The 19917-nt window shown below is 35.1% G+C and overlaps 1 protein-coding gene across 6 annotated transcripts in view; it reads left to right on the top strand.

Annotated features, from left to right (window-relative positions):
• MYO9A (myosin IXA) overlaps positions 1-19917 on the top strand; it is a 291397-nt gene that overhangs the window by 87440 nt on the left and 184040 nt on the right. For all 6 annotated transcript variants that reach the window (XM_028100036.1, XM_088024883.1, XM_028100037.1 and 3 more), the window contains exons 9-12: positions 1135-1224; positions 7253-7369; positions 10481-10615; positions 18982-19103. In XM_028100036.1, the coding sequence (XP_027955837.1) occupies positions 1135-1224; positions 7253-7369; positions 10481-10615; positions 18982-19103 (464 nt within the window). The remainder of the gene's footprint in view (positions 1-1134; positions 1225-7252; positions 7370-10480; positions 10616-18981; positions 19104-19917) is intronic.

Raw genomic sequence — 19917 nt, 5'->3', positions numbered from 1 at the left:
TCGTAACTCAATTTCTCCTTATAATTGAATCTTTTTTGCTTGATATACTTCGTATATTATCTACTTAAAATTTTATGAGTGTTATGTCTTTATTTGTATGGATGCTTTTATAAAATGCCCTTGTTTTACCATTTCATGCCTCTCAGCGTGGCAAAAGTCAGTAGTCTGATAATACCAAGTATAGTCAAGGTTTGAAGAAATAGGAATGCTCAGGGCTGATGAGAGAGCAAATTGGTGAGAACTATGTACAGTAGTTTGGCAATATCCTTTAAAGATGAAAATGTGTATGCTATAACCTAGTAATTCCACTTTTAGATTTGTACTTGAGAGAAATTCTTGAACTCATATGTAAGAATATTCAGTTTACTTCCTAATAGTGTAAATGCCTACACATAGGATTACACACTGCAGTAATTTATATACTGGGAAGCTATATAGTAGTTAAAATGAATAAGCTTGATGATCAATGTAGTTAAATCTCAAAAACATATGGGCAATATGATTCCATACAGATAAGAGTTAAATACACTTGGCAGTATAATGTAGTGTTTACAAATACATCTGATAGATACATTATATATGTAGAAAAACCCAAACTGAGATAACATGTCAAATTCATGATAGTATTTACCTCTAGAGAGAATGAGAACAAAGGCAGCATCAACTTTATTTTAAAATTAACATATGCAAATAAATATAAACCATCTGAAACAAAAATTAGTACTTATTGTAATGTTCCTGGAATTCAAGAAGTATTGTCACTTTTTAGTCCTTGTCTGCTAGTTGTAGGATTATGGTTGATCTTCTTAAAATGTTTTTTGCACTATTCTATATTTTCCATATTTTGCACAAAGAAACACATTTCTCCATTATGATCAGAAAGAAAACTTTTAACTAGAAAGACCCATCTGTCTTACTTATCCTCTCATTTTGGGGGCGGGGTGGGAAGTAGGGTGAGTGGAACATTTAACTTTCACCTTGGCCAATATTTAAATGGCTAAGTGTACTGTCTTTGTTTTTTTCTGTTATATATTTGCTAATCTCATTAAACATTTTTTTCTTTATTTGGATTTTCAATAAATCATTCAGCTCGTCATAAATCTTATACACTGAATTTACTTTTCTGTTGTATAGGTTAAAGAAGAAATGCTATTTGAAGCGTTAGTTACAAGGAAGACTGTGACAGTGGGAGAAAAGCTTATTTTGCCATACAAGCTGGCAGAGGTATGAATAGATTTTCTTGAGATCAAAGTACTCTGAACAGTTTTAGAAGTTTGAATTTCTGTTCTTTCTTTTAACAGAATGAAAATAACATCAAAAAGAGTGTTGATTGAAATATTTTCTGGACCCTTGAAATTCAGCTGTGAACTTCCCATCAACTTGAAAATCGAATGTGATTTTAAGCAATAGGCATACATTTTTCTTCTGAGATCTTAATCTGTTCACCATTCTTAAGTTTTATATTATTAATATGGGGTGAACAGGTAGTAGATGGATTTACAAATGAGCAGTGTTTGATCCAGTTGATAATTTCTTCTTCGGCAGTTTCTTATCTTCCAGAATGTCATACTCTTCTGGTTCACTTTCTCATTGTTGGCCACTCATTTGTAATTCTTTTTGTTCGCTCTTTCTTTTTCACCTGACATAGTCTTTGTCTTTTCTTCTCTATATTCCTTATCTAGATTATCTCACATAGTCCCATTGCTTTAAGTATGATCTGTATACTGAGGCTTCCAGATGAGATTTTTATTGCAGCATTGCAATTATTATTATTAGAATATGCCACTCAAGTGTATATGAATGGGAAAATTATTGAAAAGCCTACTGTTCTGTAGTGTAATGACAGTGATGATAAATCAAACTATGACAGTTACTATAAAAATAGGATAGGAATGTGAGATTAGAAGACAGAGGTGGGGAAATAGTGATAGAACTGTAGAGAATGCTTTTTAGGCTGACACTGATCCATTTTTCCTATTTTTGGGGTTCTTCCTAACTGCCATCAAGTCTGCATTTCTTCATTATGTCATGTGTCTTATGTCATAATCTCCAAATTTAAGAACTCCTTTCTAAACAACAGAAAAAGCCAAACCTTTTTAAAAGTTTTAAAAGTTTCAGAACTTTTATATTTTCTTTTACAACTTTTTTCAATATAAAATATTTCCCGGGGCACCTGGATGGCTTAGTTGTCCTATAAAAATAGGACAGGAATGTGAGATTAGAAGACAGAGGTGGGGAAATAGTGATAGAACTGTAGAGAATGCTTTTTAGGCTGACACTGATCCATTTTTCCTATTTTTGGGGTTCTTCCTAACTGCCATCAAGTCTGCATTTCTTCATTATGTCATGTGTCTTATGTCATAATCTCCAAATTTAAGAACTCCTTTCTAAACAACAGAAAAAGCCAAACCTTTTTAAAAGTTTTAAAAGTTTCAGAACTTTTATATTTTCTTTTACAACTTTTTTCAATATAAAATATTTCCCGGGGCACCTGGATGGCTTAGTTGGTTAAGTGTCCGACTCTTTGGTTTCGGCTCAGGTCATGATCTCAGAGTTGTGAGATCAAGCCCTTGTGAGGCTCTGTGCTGGGCAGCGTGCAGCCTGCTTGAGATTCGCTCCCTTTGCCCCTCTCCTCTCTCACTCTCTCTTAAAAAGAATTTCCTTATGTTTATTTATATTTTTTTATTTTATTTTATTTTTTTATTTATTTGAGAGAGAGAGAGAGAGCACAAGACGGGGTAGGGTCAGAGGGAGGAGCAGACTCCCTGCTGAGCAGGAAGCCCGATGTGGGACTCGATCCCAGGACTCTGGAATCATGACCTGAACCGAAGGCAGTCGCTTAACCAACTGAGCCACCCAGGCGCCCTATTTATATTTTTAACTTTAAATTCAACTTTCTGAGATGATTTTTGTAGATCCTGATTTATTTTTGTTTATATCTGTTTGGTGTATTTATTTATTTATGTAGTAAATATTTGAAAATCTGTTTTGTGTCCAGAAATGTACTAGGCATTGGGGTAAAATAAGGAGCAGCCCTTAGGGATTTTAATATTTTATCTGACGAGCAATGGAAGAGCCTTAAAATGTTTTAAGCAAAAAAAGTGTCTTACATTTTTTTTTTTAAAGGATCACTTTCACAACAATGTACAAGAATCAATTAGAGGAGAGTGTATTGGTTTTCTATAATTGTGTAACAAACATAGTGACTTAATATTTTCTGACACTTTCCATGGATCAGTCTGGGCACAGGTTTGTTGGGTCCTCTGATCAGGGTTTCACCAGGCTGAAGTCAAGATGTCTGAAAAGGCTTGTGATCTCACCTGAGACTCAGCATCCTCTTCCTGGTTCACAGGTTGTTGATAGGATTCAGTTGTTTGCAGTTATAGGGTTGAGAGCCCTAATTTCTTTCTTTTTTTAATTTTATTTTAGTATGTTATGTTAATCACCATACATTATATCATTAGTTTTTGATGTAGTGTTCCATGATTCATTGTTTGCATATAACACCCAGTGCTCCATTCAATACATGCCCTCTTTAATACCCATCACCAGGCTAACCCATCTCCCAACTCCTCCCTTCCAGAACCCTCAGTTTGTTTCTCAAGTCCATAGTCTCTCATGGTTCGTCTCCCCCTCCAGTTTCCCCCCCCCCCTCCATTTTTCCCTTCCTACTATCTCCTCTCTCTCTCTTTTTTTTTTTAAACATATAATGTATTATTTGTTTCAGAGGTACAGGTCTGTGATTCATCAGTTTTACACAATTCACAGTGCTCACTATAGCACATACCCTCCCCAATGTCTGTCACCCAGCCACCCCATCCCTCCCACCCTCACCACTCCAGCAACCCTCAGTTTGTTTCCTGAGATTAAGAATTCCTCATATCAGTGAGATCATATGATACTTGTTTTTCTCTGATTGACTTATTTCACTTAGCATAATAGCTTCTAGTTCCATCCATGTCATTACAAATGGCAAGATTTCTTTTTTTGATGGCTGCATAATATTCCATTGTGTTTATATACACCACATCTTCTTTATCCATTCATCTGTCAATGGACATCTTGTCTCTTTCCACAGTTTGGCTATTGTGGACATTGCTGCTATAAGCATCGGGGTGCATGTATTCCTTCGGATCCCTACATTTGTATCTTTGGGGTAAATACCCAGTAATGCAATTGCTCGGTCGTACGGTAACTATTTTCAACTTTTTGAGGAACCTCCATACTGTTTTCCAGAGTGGCTGCGCCAGCTTGCGTTCCCACCAACAGTGTAGGAGGGTTCCCCTTTCTCCACATCCCTGCCAACACCTGTTTCCTGACTTGTTAATTTTAGCCATTCTGACTGGTGTGAGGTGGTATCTCATTGAGGTTTTGATTTGGATTTCCCTGATGCCGAGCGATGTTGAGCACTTTTTCATGTGTCTGTCGGCCATTTGGATGTCTTCTTTGGAAAAATTTCTGTTCATGTCTTCTGCCCATTTCTTGATTGGATCATTTGTTCTTTGGGTGTTGAGTTTGATAAGTTCTTTATAGATTTTGGATACTAGCCCTTTATCTGATATGTCATTTGCAAATATCTTCTCCCATTCTGTCGGTTGTCTTTTGGTTTTGTTGATTGTTTCCTTTGCTGTGCGGAAGCTTTTTATCTTGTTGAAGTCCCAATAGTTCATTTTTGCCCTTGCTTCCCTTGCCTTTGGCGATATTTCTAGGAAGAAGTTGCTGCGGCTGAGGTTGAAGAGGTTGCTGCTTGTGTTCTCCTCTAGGATTTTGATGGACTCCTGTCTCACATTTAGGTCTTTCATCCATTTGGAGTCTATTTTTGTGTGTGGTGTAAGGAAATGGTCCAGTTTCATTCTTCTGCATGTGGCTGTCCAATTTTCCCAACACCATTTGTTGAAGAGACTGTCTTTTTTCCGTTGGGCATTCTTTCCTGCTTTGTTGAAGATTGGTTGACCATAGAGTTGAGGGTCCATTTCTGGAGAGCACTAATTTCTTGTTAGCTGTCAGGGGCCATGCTCAGCAGCTGAGTCTGCTTGTGGTCCTGTACACAACATAGCAGTTTGTTTCTTTAGAGACCAGCAGGGGACTCTCTAATGGAAAGGGTCAGTCTCTTTTAAGAGATTTCTCTGATTAAGTCAGCTCTACCCAGTATAATCTTCCTTTGGTTAATTAAAAAAATCGGCTGATTTTGGGCCATAATTATATCTTTAAAATCCTTTGTCATATAATATAAGATGGTTACTGGAGTGAAATTCATCATATTTACAGTACTGCCCACACTTAACAGGAGGGGGTTATACAGAACATGTATACAAGGGAATGGGAATCTTGGTGACCATCTTAGGGTTCTAACATAGAGGGCAAGAGTGAATTTGGAGGCTGTAGTAGTACTCCTGAAGAGAAAGAGGTTGGCTGCTTTGTCTAGAATAGTGACATATTGATAGGGAGAAATGGGTATGAAAGAAATTTAGATGATAAAATCAACAGGATCTGGCAATGATTTGCTTACTGGGAAGCAAGGAGAAAGAAGGAAATATTAAGGATAAATCCTAATTTTCCGGCTCACACAACTGAAAGAGTATTAGTACCATTCATTGAGATAGGAAACAATGAGATCTTGTTTGGGTGGGAAAATGTTAATTGGTATTTGGGTTTATTAAGATTAAGCTGTGATAGGACCACATTTCAGAGAAGAGAGGCCAAAAGTATAATATTGGATGTTATGGAGTAAATACGTATTATATTGGTATATTTTGTATATCTGGATTCTGTCTGACTGGTTTAAACCATAGTAGGTGGGTTATAGTTTTTAATTTAATGTGAAGATCTGTCTTTTCACTAAAAAAATTCAACCCATTTGTATTTTTTATGGTACTATGTTTTCTTTCTCTGTGGTGTTTTTTTTTTTTTTGTTTGTTTTTTTTGTTTTTTGTCTATGCTTGTGTATTTAGTTTTAAAATCTTTTACTTTTGCTGAACTAGATCAGATTGTATTCATTCTTCCCTCTGGAGAAAAATAGATGGTTATTCTCTCTATGTATTCTATTACTGATTTTTTTGAATTTTAAAGATACTTGTTGATAACCTGCCTAAGTATAGAATTCTAGGGTCACATTCCTTTTTCTCTCAGAACTTGAACATTTTCCAATTGTTTTCAAGTTTCTGGTGTTGAAGATAGAGAATTTGATAGCATCTTCTCTTTCCTGTGCAGGTAATGGTTTAGGTAGTTAATTTTTGGTCTAGAAACTTGAAGCTTTCGTTTTTTTATTCACTGAAATTCAGAAATTAATTCATCATTCATGTGGTAAATTGTAGTATTATCTACATTTTACAAATGTATAAGCTGTAGCTTAAGAGTTAAAGTATCTTGGGCCAAGGTTACATCCCTAGAATAAGTAGAGGAACTGGGATTGGAAGACAGCCTAGCTTTTAATCATTATTCTCTATTTCCTCTAAACTGTAGGACAGATACATAAGTATGTACCTGAATATAAGGCTTAAGTAATTAGGACTTATATTCTCTAAGTGCTAGGACTCAATTCTCTAAAATATGTTCCCCTCCTTTTTTAGGTTGTAGTACTTTCTAAATGTTGATTGTTTTTTTAACTAATAGATTTTATTTTTTAGAACAATTTCAGATTTACAGAAATTTTGAGCAGTTAGTACAGAGAGTTTCCATAAACTGGGAAAAGCTTGAAGTGAGGGGGAAAAAAGAAATTTTAATGAAAGAATTATTACTCTATCTGGGGATGGAGAAATCCTTGAGGTTACGGTGGATGACAAGTTGAAGACAACCAGGAATGTAATTGTGGTGGTATTATTATTTTTTAAGAGTCTAACTAGGATTCCACAGATAACTGATGCCTGTTTGCCAACAGATTTATTCCTCTGCCTGGAATAGTCTTCCCCACTTTTGCTGGCAAGTTTGATTTGTTTGTAAACCTCCTATTACACCTTCTTTACTAGGTAAAATGTACACCCCAATTTTCAGTCAAAGTGTTTTGAACTAAGTGACCTACATTTTGTTTTTCTTACCTTTTAGCCTAGATTAGAGTTGAGACTAGATTAATGAGTATGGTTATATGGAAAGCTTCAGTTATAGGCTATTTAAATTGAGAGAAAATTAAATTTCTAACTCAGGATAGTAAGCTTTCTTTATTAGTTGAGCGCAAAATACACTTTGTTACAGTATCTTAGATTATTGCCATTTTCATTTGTTCTCCAACCCTTTTCTTTTTTTTTTTTTTTTTCAGGCTGTGACAGTGAGGAACTCCATGGCTAAGTCTTTATATAGTGCCCTGTTTGACTGGATAGTTTTTCGGATTAATCATGCACTTCTGAATAGTAAAGATTTGGAGCAAAATACAAAGGTACACATACATTGGATTATTATGTATTTTTCCTGGAAAATTGTTTTATTAAGATAATTGAAATTTAAAAACACAGAATTATGTAGAGTAATAAATAAGAATCACTGTTTGTCTGTATTCTGTGCTGTTTCCCTCCTTATGTATGTATGTTTTTATTACCCTGATATTTAGGGAAACTTGTTCTATGTGTCTTTCCAGACCTTTTTCTTATGTACATTTCTATGGATGTACATATACAGAGTTGCTTTTAAGCTTAAGAATAGAATTATGTTATCTGTATTGTTTCTAACTTGTATTTTTTATTTTACCTGATAGGTCTTGAAATAGATTTGGACCTCATTATTTTTAATAACTTTGTAATATTATATAGTATGCCTGTATACCATAAATTTCCCCTTAAAAATATACTGCTTTTGTTTTATTGTTATAAATGATGATGTAACAAATATTCTTTGTGTACATTTCTTTAGGATAAAATCCTCAAAATGAATTGCTGGATTTAAGAATATATACATTTTAGAATTTTGTTAGCTACTGCTAAATTGCTAAAGTGCTCAGAAAAGACTGCACTTCCACTGGTAGTGTATGAAAATGCCTATTTCCCTACACCTTTACTCATATTGGATATTATCAGTCTTTTCATCTACTAATCTGATTAGGACTATCCCAATTTATTGTCCGTTTTTTCAATGATAGATGAGAGTCGAGTATCTTCTCATGGTTTTTCATCATTTCATTATATATTCTGCTATTTTTATGTTGTTCATTTTGTTTTTTGGTTACTTCTTTCTTGGAGTCATTGTGGATATTGCAGAGATTCATAGTTTGATATATATTGCATATATTTTCTCTTAACTTTTAAGTTTTGTGTATGTTGTGTTTTAGGGCCTGTATGTTTTAAATTTTTGTGCAGTTAATTCTTCCATTCTTTTCCTTTATTTTCCTGGGTTTTATTTATTTATTTTTCTTATGTAGGAAGGCCTCTTTCAGCCTAAGATTATAAAAATATTCTCATACTTTTAGACTTTAATTTTTTTTATATTCGTTTTTTTTTCCATTGGAATTTATTTAAGATTTTATTTTTAAGTAATCTCTACACTCAATATGGGGCTCGAATTCACAACCCTGAAATCGAGTCACATGCTCCACTGATTGAGCCAACCAGGATCCTCTGGAATTTATTTTTTAATATGGCAGATTTTAGTATTTAAATCATTTCAAATCCATTTTTATTTCCCAGCAACTTTCTGTGAAGTAGTCTGCATCTTTAGGGTGATTAAAATATGTCATCTTTATTACTTAATCCTCCCATCTTAAATGTAAAATAGTTCTAACATTAATATTTCGTTGTTTGAGTAAGCCTACAGTTAGAAAATTGTAATAGGAATCTTATTTACCAAAGTGACTTATTTTTGAAGGTCATTACTTTTAGTGTTTTTCATAAGGGTTTAGAATTAACAGAATCAATCAAAAAATACTCTTTATTTTTAAAGATTTATTTGAGAGAGAGAAAGAGTGTGAGTGCAGGCAGGGGGAGGGGCAGAGGGGAGAGAGAGAGAATCTCAAGCCGACTCGCTGCTGAGTGCAAAGCCCCCACGTGGGGCTTGATCCCATTACCCATGAGATCGTGACCTGAACAGAAATCACTTGAGTCAGAGGCTTAACTGACTGAGCCACCCAGGTCCCTCAAAGAAAATACTCTTAATGGAGACTTTAAAAAATCTCTTACTGTTGGGGCACCTGAGTGGCTCAGTCAGTTGGGCGGCCGACTCTTGGTTTCAGCTTGGGTCATAGTCTTAGGGTCCTGGGATTGATCCCCACGTCAGGCTCCACAGTCCATAGTCCCTCTGCTTGAGGATTCTCTCTCCCCCTCTTCCTCTGCCCCTCTCCCTGCTCATGCTCTCCCTCTCTCTCACTGAAATAAATAAATAAATCTTAAAAAAAAAAATCTCTTAGTATTTATTACTCATTACATTAGTTTACCCATTATCTCTCAGTACTAGTGGAGAAAGATTTTTTTCATTTAACCAAAATTGTCATGTAATTGTATTTTAAGAATGAGGTGAGGTGGTGAGAAGAATGCTGGTTTGGGGGTATTAGAGCTGAACCCTTGTTATCTATAGTAAGAAGTTAGAATATAGTATGTAGAAGCAAAATAATCAAGACATAGAAGAATAAGTATTTGTATACTATACTGTACTATTTTATACCAGATAGATAAAATTTTGACTGTTGACTTTAGGGAGCAGAAATTGATAATGAAAAAGGGATTATTGTTTTTTATTATAATTTTTTAGAACTATTTAACATCGTAAACTTTGTACAGTTTTTTTTAATAAAAATTAAAAAAATTGGGGGCACCTGGGTGGCTCAGTCATTTGAGCATCTGTATCTGACTCTCGGTTTTAGCTCAGGTCATGATCTCATGGCTTGTGGGATAGAGCCCTTTCTTTGTCAGGCTCCACACTCAGCAGGAAGTCTGCTTGAGGATTCTTCCCTCTGCCCCTCCTCGCACTCTCTCTTTCTCTAAAATAAATAAATGAATCTTTAAAAAGATTGTTTTAAAAATTGAAGAAACCACAGATTCCGATATCCAGTTTCATCCTTAGCTTGTACAAGGCTGATTAAACATACTAATTAGGTTGGTTTGCAATGCAGAATTCTGTTGGGTTATAAAAGTGAAAATAGGAAAACTTGCATGGTGTTCTTTGCCTAACCTGGGATAGCCAGGAAAAATCTAGCTTTAGGTTATTTTTTACTTCCCCATAGGTGATTCTTTCTATTTCCTTGTCTCTTGGAATTCAGGGATTTCTGTGATTGAGATAACAGGTCACTAACCCTGCTTCGAACATTTTTGTAAACAGTGTATTACATGTGTTAAAATTTTGGATGTATTTTTATAATTGGGATAAAAAGAAAAAGATGAAAATAAAACTAAAATTGTTTTTATTTAGTGGAATATTTTGGTTGAATACTGGCTCTCCAAAATTTCCTGTCCACTGCTGTAGAAGAACTCTGAGCATTTTGTTAACCTGTAATTGTGTATATTATTCATGAAATAAATTTGAGGATCATTTTTTTAACCATCATAATTTTTTTTCTGTTTTACAGACTTTGTCCATTGGTGTTCTTGATATTTTTGGGTTTGAAGATTATGAAAATAACAGCTTTGAACAGTTCTGTATTAATTTTGCTAATGAACGTTTACAGCACTACTTCAATCAGCATATTTTTAAATTGGAGCAAGTGAGTACTTAAATGCATATACATGTTCCCCCCTCTCATTGTCTCACCCACTTATCTTCACACACATACTCACATATATAAATTTTTGAGTTGTAGTTAGAAGCATTTTAAATCTAATACTTCCATGCAGATATTATAGTCTTCATGTCATTGTTAGCAAATGAAAAATCAGAGCATAGTTTTTGAGCCATATGATACAGGGTTTCCTTTTTTCTTTTTTTAAATAGACCTCAAGTAGATTAAAAAATATGTGCTTGCTTGAGTACACCTTTGAGTGAAAAGATGCATGAGTTTGGTTTGGGTTTCTGTTGGTGATTTTTAATTGCTGCCCTGTGCTTGGTCACTGTGTGTAATGCTAAATATGCTTGTTTGATTGCTTTGGTCTCTTCGTTTCAATCACGTTGATTGCTTTGGTGTCTTCTTTATCTGTGGGGTAGAGGAGTTTATTAATAGAATCTTGAATCAATGTGGAGCACAGATATAGGGAAATAGGACAGTGTGGAGAGACCAAAATGGGTAACTAGGTATTTCTTGGGAGAAGCTCAGATTGATTTAGAGTCGAAAGAGTGAGCCATCAGTTTCCCTGAGAATGCTTATGGTAAATGCAGGGTCATAGAAAATATGGGCTCTTTCTCCAAGCTAAGTTTCAAGTTAGTAACAAGTTGAGATCGTAGCCCACCATTTCAGTTTGTATAGGCGGATATAAACAGGAGCAGGATTCACATTTATCTCAAGAGAAATGGTGAAGAAGTGAAATGAACAGGAGGACCACAACAGGTCTACAAAACAAAACAAAAAAAGATCTTTCTTATCACTGGGGCTTGTTGCCCTCTGTCCTAGCTTAAGCACATCTGTCTTGCTTACGGGGTTCTGAGGACTGATTAACAGTAGCACAAGCAGCACTAGTTTTGGCCATCTTGATGATGCTTAAAATTTTTAACACATAACCTTTTAGCTAGACTCTGATGGAGCTATTAAGAGGTAGTGCAGTATTATTTGTTATACTATTAGCTCACATTTATGTGGTACTTCCTATTTATCAGGCAGGTGCTATTTTTATTCTAGTTTTACAGATGGTAACTAAAGCCAATATTCAAGCCTTAACACTCTGCTTCCATAATTCTTGTTTTAGCCAAAAAGCTGGGCTGGGATTGGTCTACTTGACTCATTCCAGTGTTCTTTTAGCTAGATCATGCTAAACTAGTATTTTTTATCTCTTGCAAATGGATATATATGCTGGAGGGGTGGAGAAATGCATTTTGTTGACTGTGTGCTGTGTTTTACTAAGTGACATGTCAGTTGCTCTCTGGATCATTAGAAGAGTAAGTAAATTGCTTTTGAAGAGAAAAGGTATTATCTGACTATTACTGAAATTATTTTTACTTTTTCTAGAAGTGTAGATTAGACATTGAGGAGCCATAAGAAATACTTTGCCTAAAAACACGTATTAAAAAAAAAACCTTACAGTTTACGGAAAATGTGTTTGGAACTTTTTGGGGGTGGGTGATCTTTACTTATTTGCTACCTGAATATCATAATTTTGGGCAGTGTGGTGGAATTATGGATCAGAAGACTTAGAGTCTAAGATACATCTTGTTTTTCCTTTCAAGTTTCAGTATTCTCTTCTGTAATTTAATGTGGCAGGTATGCTTTTGCTATAATTTATAGAAGGTTTGGAGACCTTACACCTCTTTGCCATCTCATCTATTTTATTCTTCCTTTCTCTCCCTTACCATGTTTTTTCACTTAAAATGGATTTGCTGGGAATAGGATTTAAGGCAGTTTAAATATTAACTGTTTTATTTATTTGTCTATCTCTGGTACTTGAGATGGGTGTTTGTTAAATTCAACTGAATACAAAATCGGTTAAGTAGATAAAACTTTTTTGAAAAAGAAGATAGAAATAAAAAGTTATCAGATATGCTTTGGGAGGAAACATCTTGAAAATTTTGAATACTAAAGTAAATTTTGTCCAAAAATGTCCCATCCTGTCCCACAGGATGGGAGAGAGGTGTAATAATTGCCCTGCAGGAAGATGAGTGCCAAAATCGAATAGAAGGTTAAAGTAGTGATATAAAGGATGAAGTTGATTAGAACTTCCTAAAAGTCTACTAAGATTTCCCAGGGGTGATTCTGGAATATAGTTTTGAATAGAAGATTGAGTTTACCAGATTGTCAGTGGGGAGAAGATATTTTAAACAAAGGTAACATCTTTAAAATTGTGAGGCATAAAACAGCATGACACTTTTGAGGAACTGAAAATAGTATAGCCAAAATACATGATATAAGAATGCAGACAGGGAGGGAGATAAGTTTATGAAATATCCTCAGGTCATATAGTTGTGGGCTTTATATGTCATGTAAAGGAGATTAGAATTTTTCTTTTAGAAAATGAGGAGCAATTTGAAGTATATTTAGCAGAGGATTTGAACTGTGGAAGATGGACTGAAGAGAGGGTAAAATACCTGGAGGGAAGGACATAATCCACAAGCCAGTTGAAGTAGTGTGAGTGTGTGATTATGAGTCCTGAATTAAGGTATATGTAAAGATAATGTGGAATAAGAGACAGACCAGAAGAAGTTTCTGTGATTTGAAAATATATTTAATGTTGTCATTTATAATACTGCGCTCTTATTTCCTTTACTTGCTCAGAATTATCCTTCAAGGCATTGGCTCATCACTAAATTGAATAACAGTTGTGTGTCACACACTGTGCTAGGCATTGAAGACAGAAAATTTGGAGTGCAGGAATCTTATCTGAGGCATTTATAATCTAGTGAGGTTTTTGTGTTTGTTTCTGTCACTTCTGGGGATGTCAGACTAGGAAATCTGACCAAATTGCCTTGCAGAACACCTAAAAAGAATGAACAAGATATATTTGAAGGCATTGGGGGTACATCTAAATAAGTGAAGTTCTACAGGGCTTATATCTGCAAGAAGGAAACCCAGGGAGATGAGCCCAGCATTTTTGGACTGCTTTGTTGCTAAAGACATTTCTTTATTCTGGTAGAGAGGTGCTGATTCTGAAAGAGCCAGGCTTGAGAATCTGAGAAGATGAACAGGGTTTTCTCCAGATTCAAGAACAAGGAAGAACCTGCTGGTAACTCCTACAGGTTTTCTGCTTCAGACCTTAAAGGGTTACATCTTAGAAGTAAAGATAAACCAGAAATAGATCAGGCATCTTAGGGACTGAAGCCCAGTTTAAGATTTTCTCAGTTCCAGTTGGGTTAAAAGAGTATAGAATTCCTAATGTTCTTAGCCACCTGCCAAGAGCAAATTCACCGTCCAGTGGAGGAAGAGATCATCCTAGTGCTAAAATTATCTGTATGATTTTTCATATACAGGATCCAGCATTCAGTATTTTTCCTTTCCTTTTTTTTTTTTTTAAGATTTTATTTATTTGTCAGAGAGAGAGAGAGCACAAACGGGGAGCAGCAGGTAGAGGGAGAAGCAGGCTCCCCGCTGAGCAAGGAGCCTGATACGGGACTTGATGCCAGGACCCTGGGATCGTGATCTGAGCCGAAGGCAGACACTTAACTGACTGAACTACCTAGGCGTCCCTAACAGATTTTTAAAGCAAATACTTATTTGACATATATAGATAACTGCAAATTTACAGAATGTGTAAGATTTGTTTGTATACTGGACTATAACACAAGGCTCAAATTTCAAGGATTGAAACCATACATATTTAAATACCATAAAGAAATTATGCCTGAAACCAACAATCAAAAGATAACTGGAAAGAACCTTTATGGGTAAAAATTAATTAATGCACTTCTACATAGTCTAGAGGTTGAGGAAAATATACTGAACTGAATGAAAATATTGCATCTTAAAACTTGTAGCTCAGTCGTTAAGCGTCTGCCTTCGGCTCAGGTCATGGTCCCAGGGTCCTGGGATAGAGCCCCACATCGGGCTCCCTGCTCAGCAGGAAGCCTGCTTCTCCCTCTCGCACTCCCCCTGCTTGTGTTCCCTCTCTTGCTGTGTCTGTCTCTGTCAAATAAATAAAATCTTCAAACAAACAAACAGAAACTTGTGGGATGTAACCAAAGATGTATTTAGAGGAAAATTTTATAGCTGTTAGAAGATTTTAAAATTGAAGAGCAATGATATATATAAATATCCATCCCAACAAATTGGAAAAAGATCCGCAGACTAAACCAAAGGAAAGTATAAAGAAGGAAATAATGAAGATAAGAGAGGAAATTAAATAAGAGTGAAAACAAATATGCCATGGAAGAAGATCAACAAAGTCAAAAGTATTACTTTGAAATGGCTAATAAGACCCCTCAAGAAATTCATCCAAATGAGTGACAGAGAGACAGAGAGTGATATAAATAATCAGAATTCCAGTTATAAAGAGGACTTCACTGTGGGTCCTACACATATTAAAAAGATAATAGTATACACTAAACAGCTTTATGTCCATAAGTACACTTATGAAATGATATGAAAAAAATATTTTCAAAACTGACACAGAATACAAAATCTGATTCTTACAAGTATTAAAAATATTGAATGTGTAATTAAAAGCCTTTCTATAAAGAACATTTTAAACCAAGATGGCTCCATTGGTGAATTTTGCCAACACTGAAAGAATTAATATCAGTTTGACATATATTCTTATGTGGAATAGAAAAAGATGGGACAATTCACAATGCATTTTAGGAGGCTAAGATAATACTGATATCCACATCTTTTAGGGATATTATTAGAAGTGAAAATTAAAGTGAATTTCACTCATAAGCATAGATTAAAAAATTCTAAACAAATATTAGCAGACTAAATCCAGCAAGATAATGTAGAAGGATAATATATGAGAACCAAGTGGAGTTTTTTTCTGGTGTGTGCTACATCTAATCATCAATCGATTTAATTCATCTATTAACAAAATGGGGAAAAAACTTACGGTTATTTCAATAGAAGCATTTGATAAAATTGCATAACCATTCATGTTAAAAAATATCCTCGGCAAACTAAGTATAGAAGGGAACTTCCTGATAAAGGGCATTTACAAAAATCTATAAATAATATCAAACTTAATGGCAACAGATGAATCCCTATGACTAAGGCAGGGATTTTTCCTCAGAGTTTTTATTGATGAACATAGACATGTGAGGACATCCAAATGGAGGGTAAACATAGGAAAAGATTTTTCACTTATTAGTCATCAGAGAATTAAAATTAAAACCACAGTGAGATACCCCTAGGCATTCATGAGAATGACAAAATGAAAAAAACTGATAATACAAATATTAGAGATACTGTTCATGGGAAAGTCCCATACATGGGTGATGGTTGCATAAATTGGTACACGTACTTTAGCAAGCTGCTTGGCAGTATCTGCTGAGGTTACTATACATGTGTAGTTTAGAAGCCTGTGTTTTCAGTTTCAACATGCATATAAATGCACACTAAAACTTTTGTGCACAAATGTTAATAATGGCATTTTTAATTGCTAAAAATTAGAAATAACTGTAATGTCTATCAGTAGTGCAGTGGGTGAATAAATTGCATATAAATACTGCACAGCATTGGTTTTCAAAGTATTGTTCTCCTATCCCTACTGGTAGCATCACCGAAGAACTTGTTAGAAATGCAAATATTGGACCCCACTCTGTACCTACTTATTCAGAAATTTTGGGCCTGGGGCCCAGTGGTCTGTGTTTTAATAAGTCCTTTATGTGATTCTGTTGAATATTAAAGTTTGAAAACTAATGCTCTCTCATAGATTTGGCATACTTTTTCTGTAAAGGACCGAATAAGTCTTTTAAGATTTGGGGGCCATGTGGTCTCAATCCTGCTATAACATTGAGAAAGCAGCTGTAGATAAAGCATAAATGAGTGAGTATGATGTTCCACAACCCCTGCCCTACAGCAATTAAAATGAATGCTAAGCAAAATCATTAAGTCAGAGAAAGACAAATACCATATGATTTCACTCATACGTGGAATTTAAGAAACAAAACAGATGAATGTAGGGGAAAGGAAGGAAAAATGAAATAAGATGAAAATGAGAGGGAGGCAAACATAAGAGATGCTTAATTCTAGGAAACAAACTGAGGGTTGCTGGAGGGGAGGTGGTTGGGGGGATGGGGTAACTGGGTGATGGACATTAAGAAGGGCACCTGATGGAATGAGCACTGGGTGTTCTATGCAACTGATGAATCACTAGGTTCTACCCCTGAAACTAATAATACAGTATATGCTAACTAAATTGAATTTAAATAAAGGATTAAAAAAATAGATGAACTTTAGGGTATCATGCTGAGCGAAGTAAGTCAATCAGAGAAAGACATGTATCATATGATCTCACTGATATGAGGAATTCATAATCTCAGGAAACAAACTGAGGGTTGCTGGAGTGGTGGGGGGGTGGGAGGCTGGGGTGGCTGGGTGATAGACATTGGGGAGGGTATGTGCTATGGTGAGTGCTGTGAATTGTGCAAGAATGTTGAATCACAGACCTGTACCTCTGAAACAAATAATACATTATATGTTAAAAAAAAGATAGTAGGAAGGGAAAAATGAAGGGGGGGGATTTGGAGGGGGAGATGAACCATGAGAGACTGTGGACTCAGAAACAAACTGAGGGTTCTAGAAGGGAGGGGGTGGGGGATGGGTTAGCCTGGTGATTGGTATTAAAGAGGGCACGTATTGAATGGAGCACTGGGTGTTATATGCAAACTATGAGTCATGGAACACTATATCAAAAACTAATGATGTAATGTATGGTGATTAACATAACATAACAAAATAAAAAATGCAAAAAAAAATAAATGAACTTTAGATTCATCCTACAAACCTGGATGTGTTTCTGAAACTAATGCTGAGTAAAAAAAAAGCAAAGTGAAAAGAATATATATTGTATGGCTCTGTTTATATTAGATTTATAAACAGATGAGTCTTATCAGTGTTTTTTTTTTAAGATTTTATTTATTTATTTGACAGAGATAAAGACAGCGAGAGAGGGAACACAGGCAGGCAGAGGGAGAGGGAAAAAGCAGGCTCTCCATTGAGCAGGGAGCCCAGTGTGGGGCTCAATCCCAGGACCCTGGGACCATGACCTGAGCTGAAGGCAGATGCTTAACGACTGAGTCACCCAGGCGACCCTTATCAGTGTTATTAGAAGTTAGGATAATAGTTAACTTTGGCAAGGGGGTGTGAATTGTCATTGGGAAGAGGAGATGAGGGGAGGATTTTGGACTGCTATATTAACGTCTGTAAGAATCCATATGCTTGTTAACCATGCTACAAAAAAGAAACAGGACAAAAAACTTGCTTACTGCTCTGCAGGGTGACCTTTATATAGCAACTAATTTCTTGTGAAATTATTAATTTAAAAGGAAAGAACTAAGCATTTACCTTTCCCAAATTTGCATGTCATCCCTGCACAGGTGTCCTGCTAATATATGTGCTGCTGAAGTGAGCACAGACATTTACTTTTCCCAAGTAGAGTAACTACAGTTTATAGTATACCAGTCTTATTTACAGGTTAATAATAATAATAATAATACCCAAAGAATGATAAAAATAAAAAAATCCCTAATTTGCAAAACCACTATATTTGGAGAGAAGTGTGTGAACATTATCAGTGCATACTAAAGTCATCAGCCGACTGGGGTATTTACTTGGTGCCTAAATATTCTTGCAGTGTAGAAACTTAACCTTCTTTAGATTTCAGGTTTTGAAAAAACAGTTTAAAAGCATCACAAGGATGAATATAAGATTATTTCCCAGTACAGAGAAAAAATAAACAACAATAGGGGCCTAATAGTTGAATAGTTGTTCAGTGCCTGAGCTTTGACTTTTTAAAATCTTGGATTTGAAACTTTTTTTTTTTAACATATTCTAAGGGTGGTTTTTTTTTTTTTTTAACCCCAAGGGTTTTATTTTACCGAATGAAGTACATATGAATTCCATATGGTATCAGTGATCACTGGAGGTGATGGTTTTTACTTTTCCCAGACATTGTTTCATTAAGTTCATTATTGATAATCCAACAAATACTCAGTCCTTTCTGATGGTTTAGGAGAAATTAGGCTTCTTATATTTTATATTTTTCTTTAGTGCAGTCCTAACATAGTGTGGCTAAAACAAGTCCAGCCCTAAATTTTCACCTGAGTGGTATACAGATAGCGTTGTAACAAAAAAGTTTGATTGTATGTACTTTTTAATGAAAATAGACATATACTGTATGAAGGTTTTATATAACCCAAATTATACATTCTTCCATTGTGTAGGTTTAGTGATTTAAAAGGGAAAAGTTTAGTTCTTTTAAGCCTGGCAAAAGCTTTTCAGTTTTTATTATCATATACCTATTATTTTCTGCAAGATGAATAAATTGTGAATTTATTTCCTAGGAGGAGTATAGAACTGAAGGTATCAGCTGGCACAATATAGATTATATTGATAATACCTGTTGCATAAATCTTATTAGCAAGAAACCAACAGGTCTGCTCCATCTTCTGGATGAAGAAAGCAAGTGAGTATGATTCTTTCAGCAAGTACTTTTCAATCAAAAGTATGATTCTTTTCATTTGGGCTTTTCATGTCTTTTTAAGTCTTAAATTTTCTTCTTACATAATCGATAAGGAGCCAAAGTTTCTCTTGTGTGCATTTTATTGTGTGTGTATGTTTCTAGGAAAATTGGGTGAACTATAATATTGAATGCATTTTTTCCTTGAGTTTTTCCAGATTCTTCTACAGAGTTACTTTGATGTTAAATTTGTTGGCATATTTTTTTTTTGTTGCATATTCCTCTCTTCTTGAATTGAGTTTTATATGAGATGTGTTTGTAGTTTTCATGTTCAGTAGAAAAGAATATCATGATAGATTAGTGATGTCTGCCACAGCTGTGCAGGTGGAAAGTAGCAACATATGCCAAGTATTTGACATCCTTTGTTAGCACTGTGTAGTATACCAAACATATATATAAGCTTCAGAAGTAGAACTTCATATAGCATCCTCCAGAGTGTTTTTAGTACTCTGTAAAGTATTATTTATAGTTATCCTATAAGATGGCAAATCTAGAACTGGAGAAACTGAAGTGATGGAGAGTATGTGAGTTTTCTGTCACTCTCCACTAAAATATTAAGTAACTAAATTAGGTCACTTGATTTCTAGCTATAACCATTATACCCACTGAAGCAAGATATAAAATATTGGGGATTAACTATCATAGGTGGGATGACCATACATCATCAGGTTTGAATGGGACAATCTAAAGTTTATGCCTGTTGTCCAGTTTAGTTATTAAAGGTGCCTACTTTTACTCCCAAATATCCTGGTTTGTATGG

Source organism: Eumetopias jubatus, unplaced genomic scaffold, assembly GCF_037043125.1.
Source record: "Eumetopias jubatus isolate StellerSeaLion01/CBP00866 unplaced genomic scaffold, mEumJub1_p1.0 scaffold_7, whole genome shotgun sequence".
NCBI lineage: Eukaryota > Metazoa > Chordata > Mammalia > Carnivora > Otariidae > Eumetopias > Eumetopias jubatus.
This window is presented reverse-complemented; position numbering and strand designations above follow the sequence as displayed.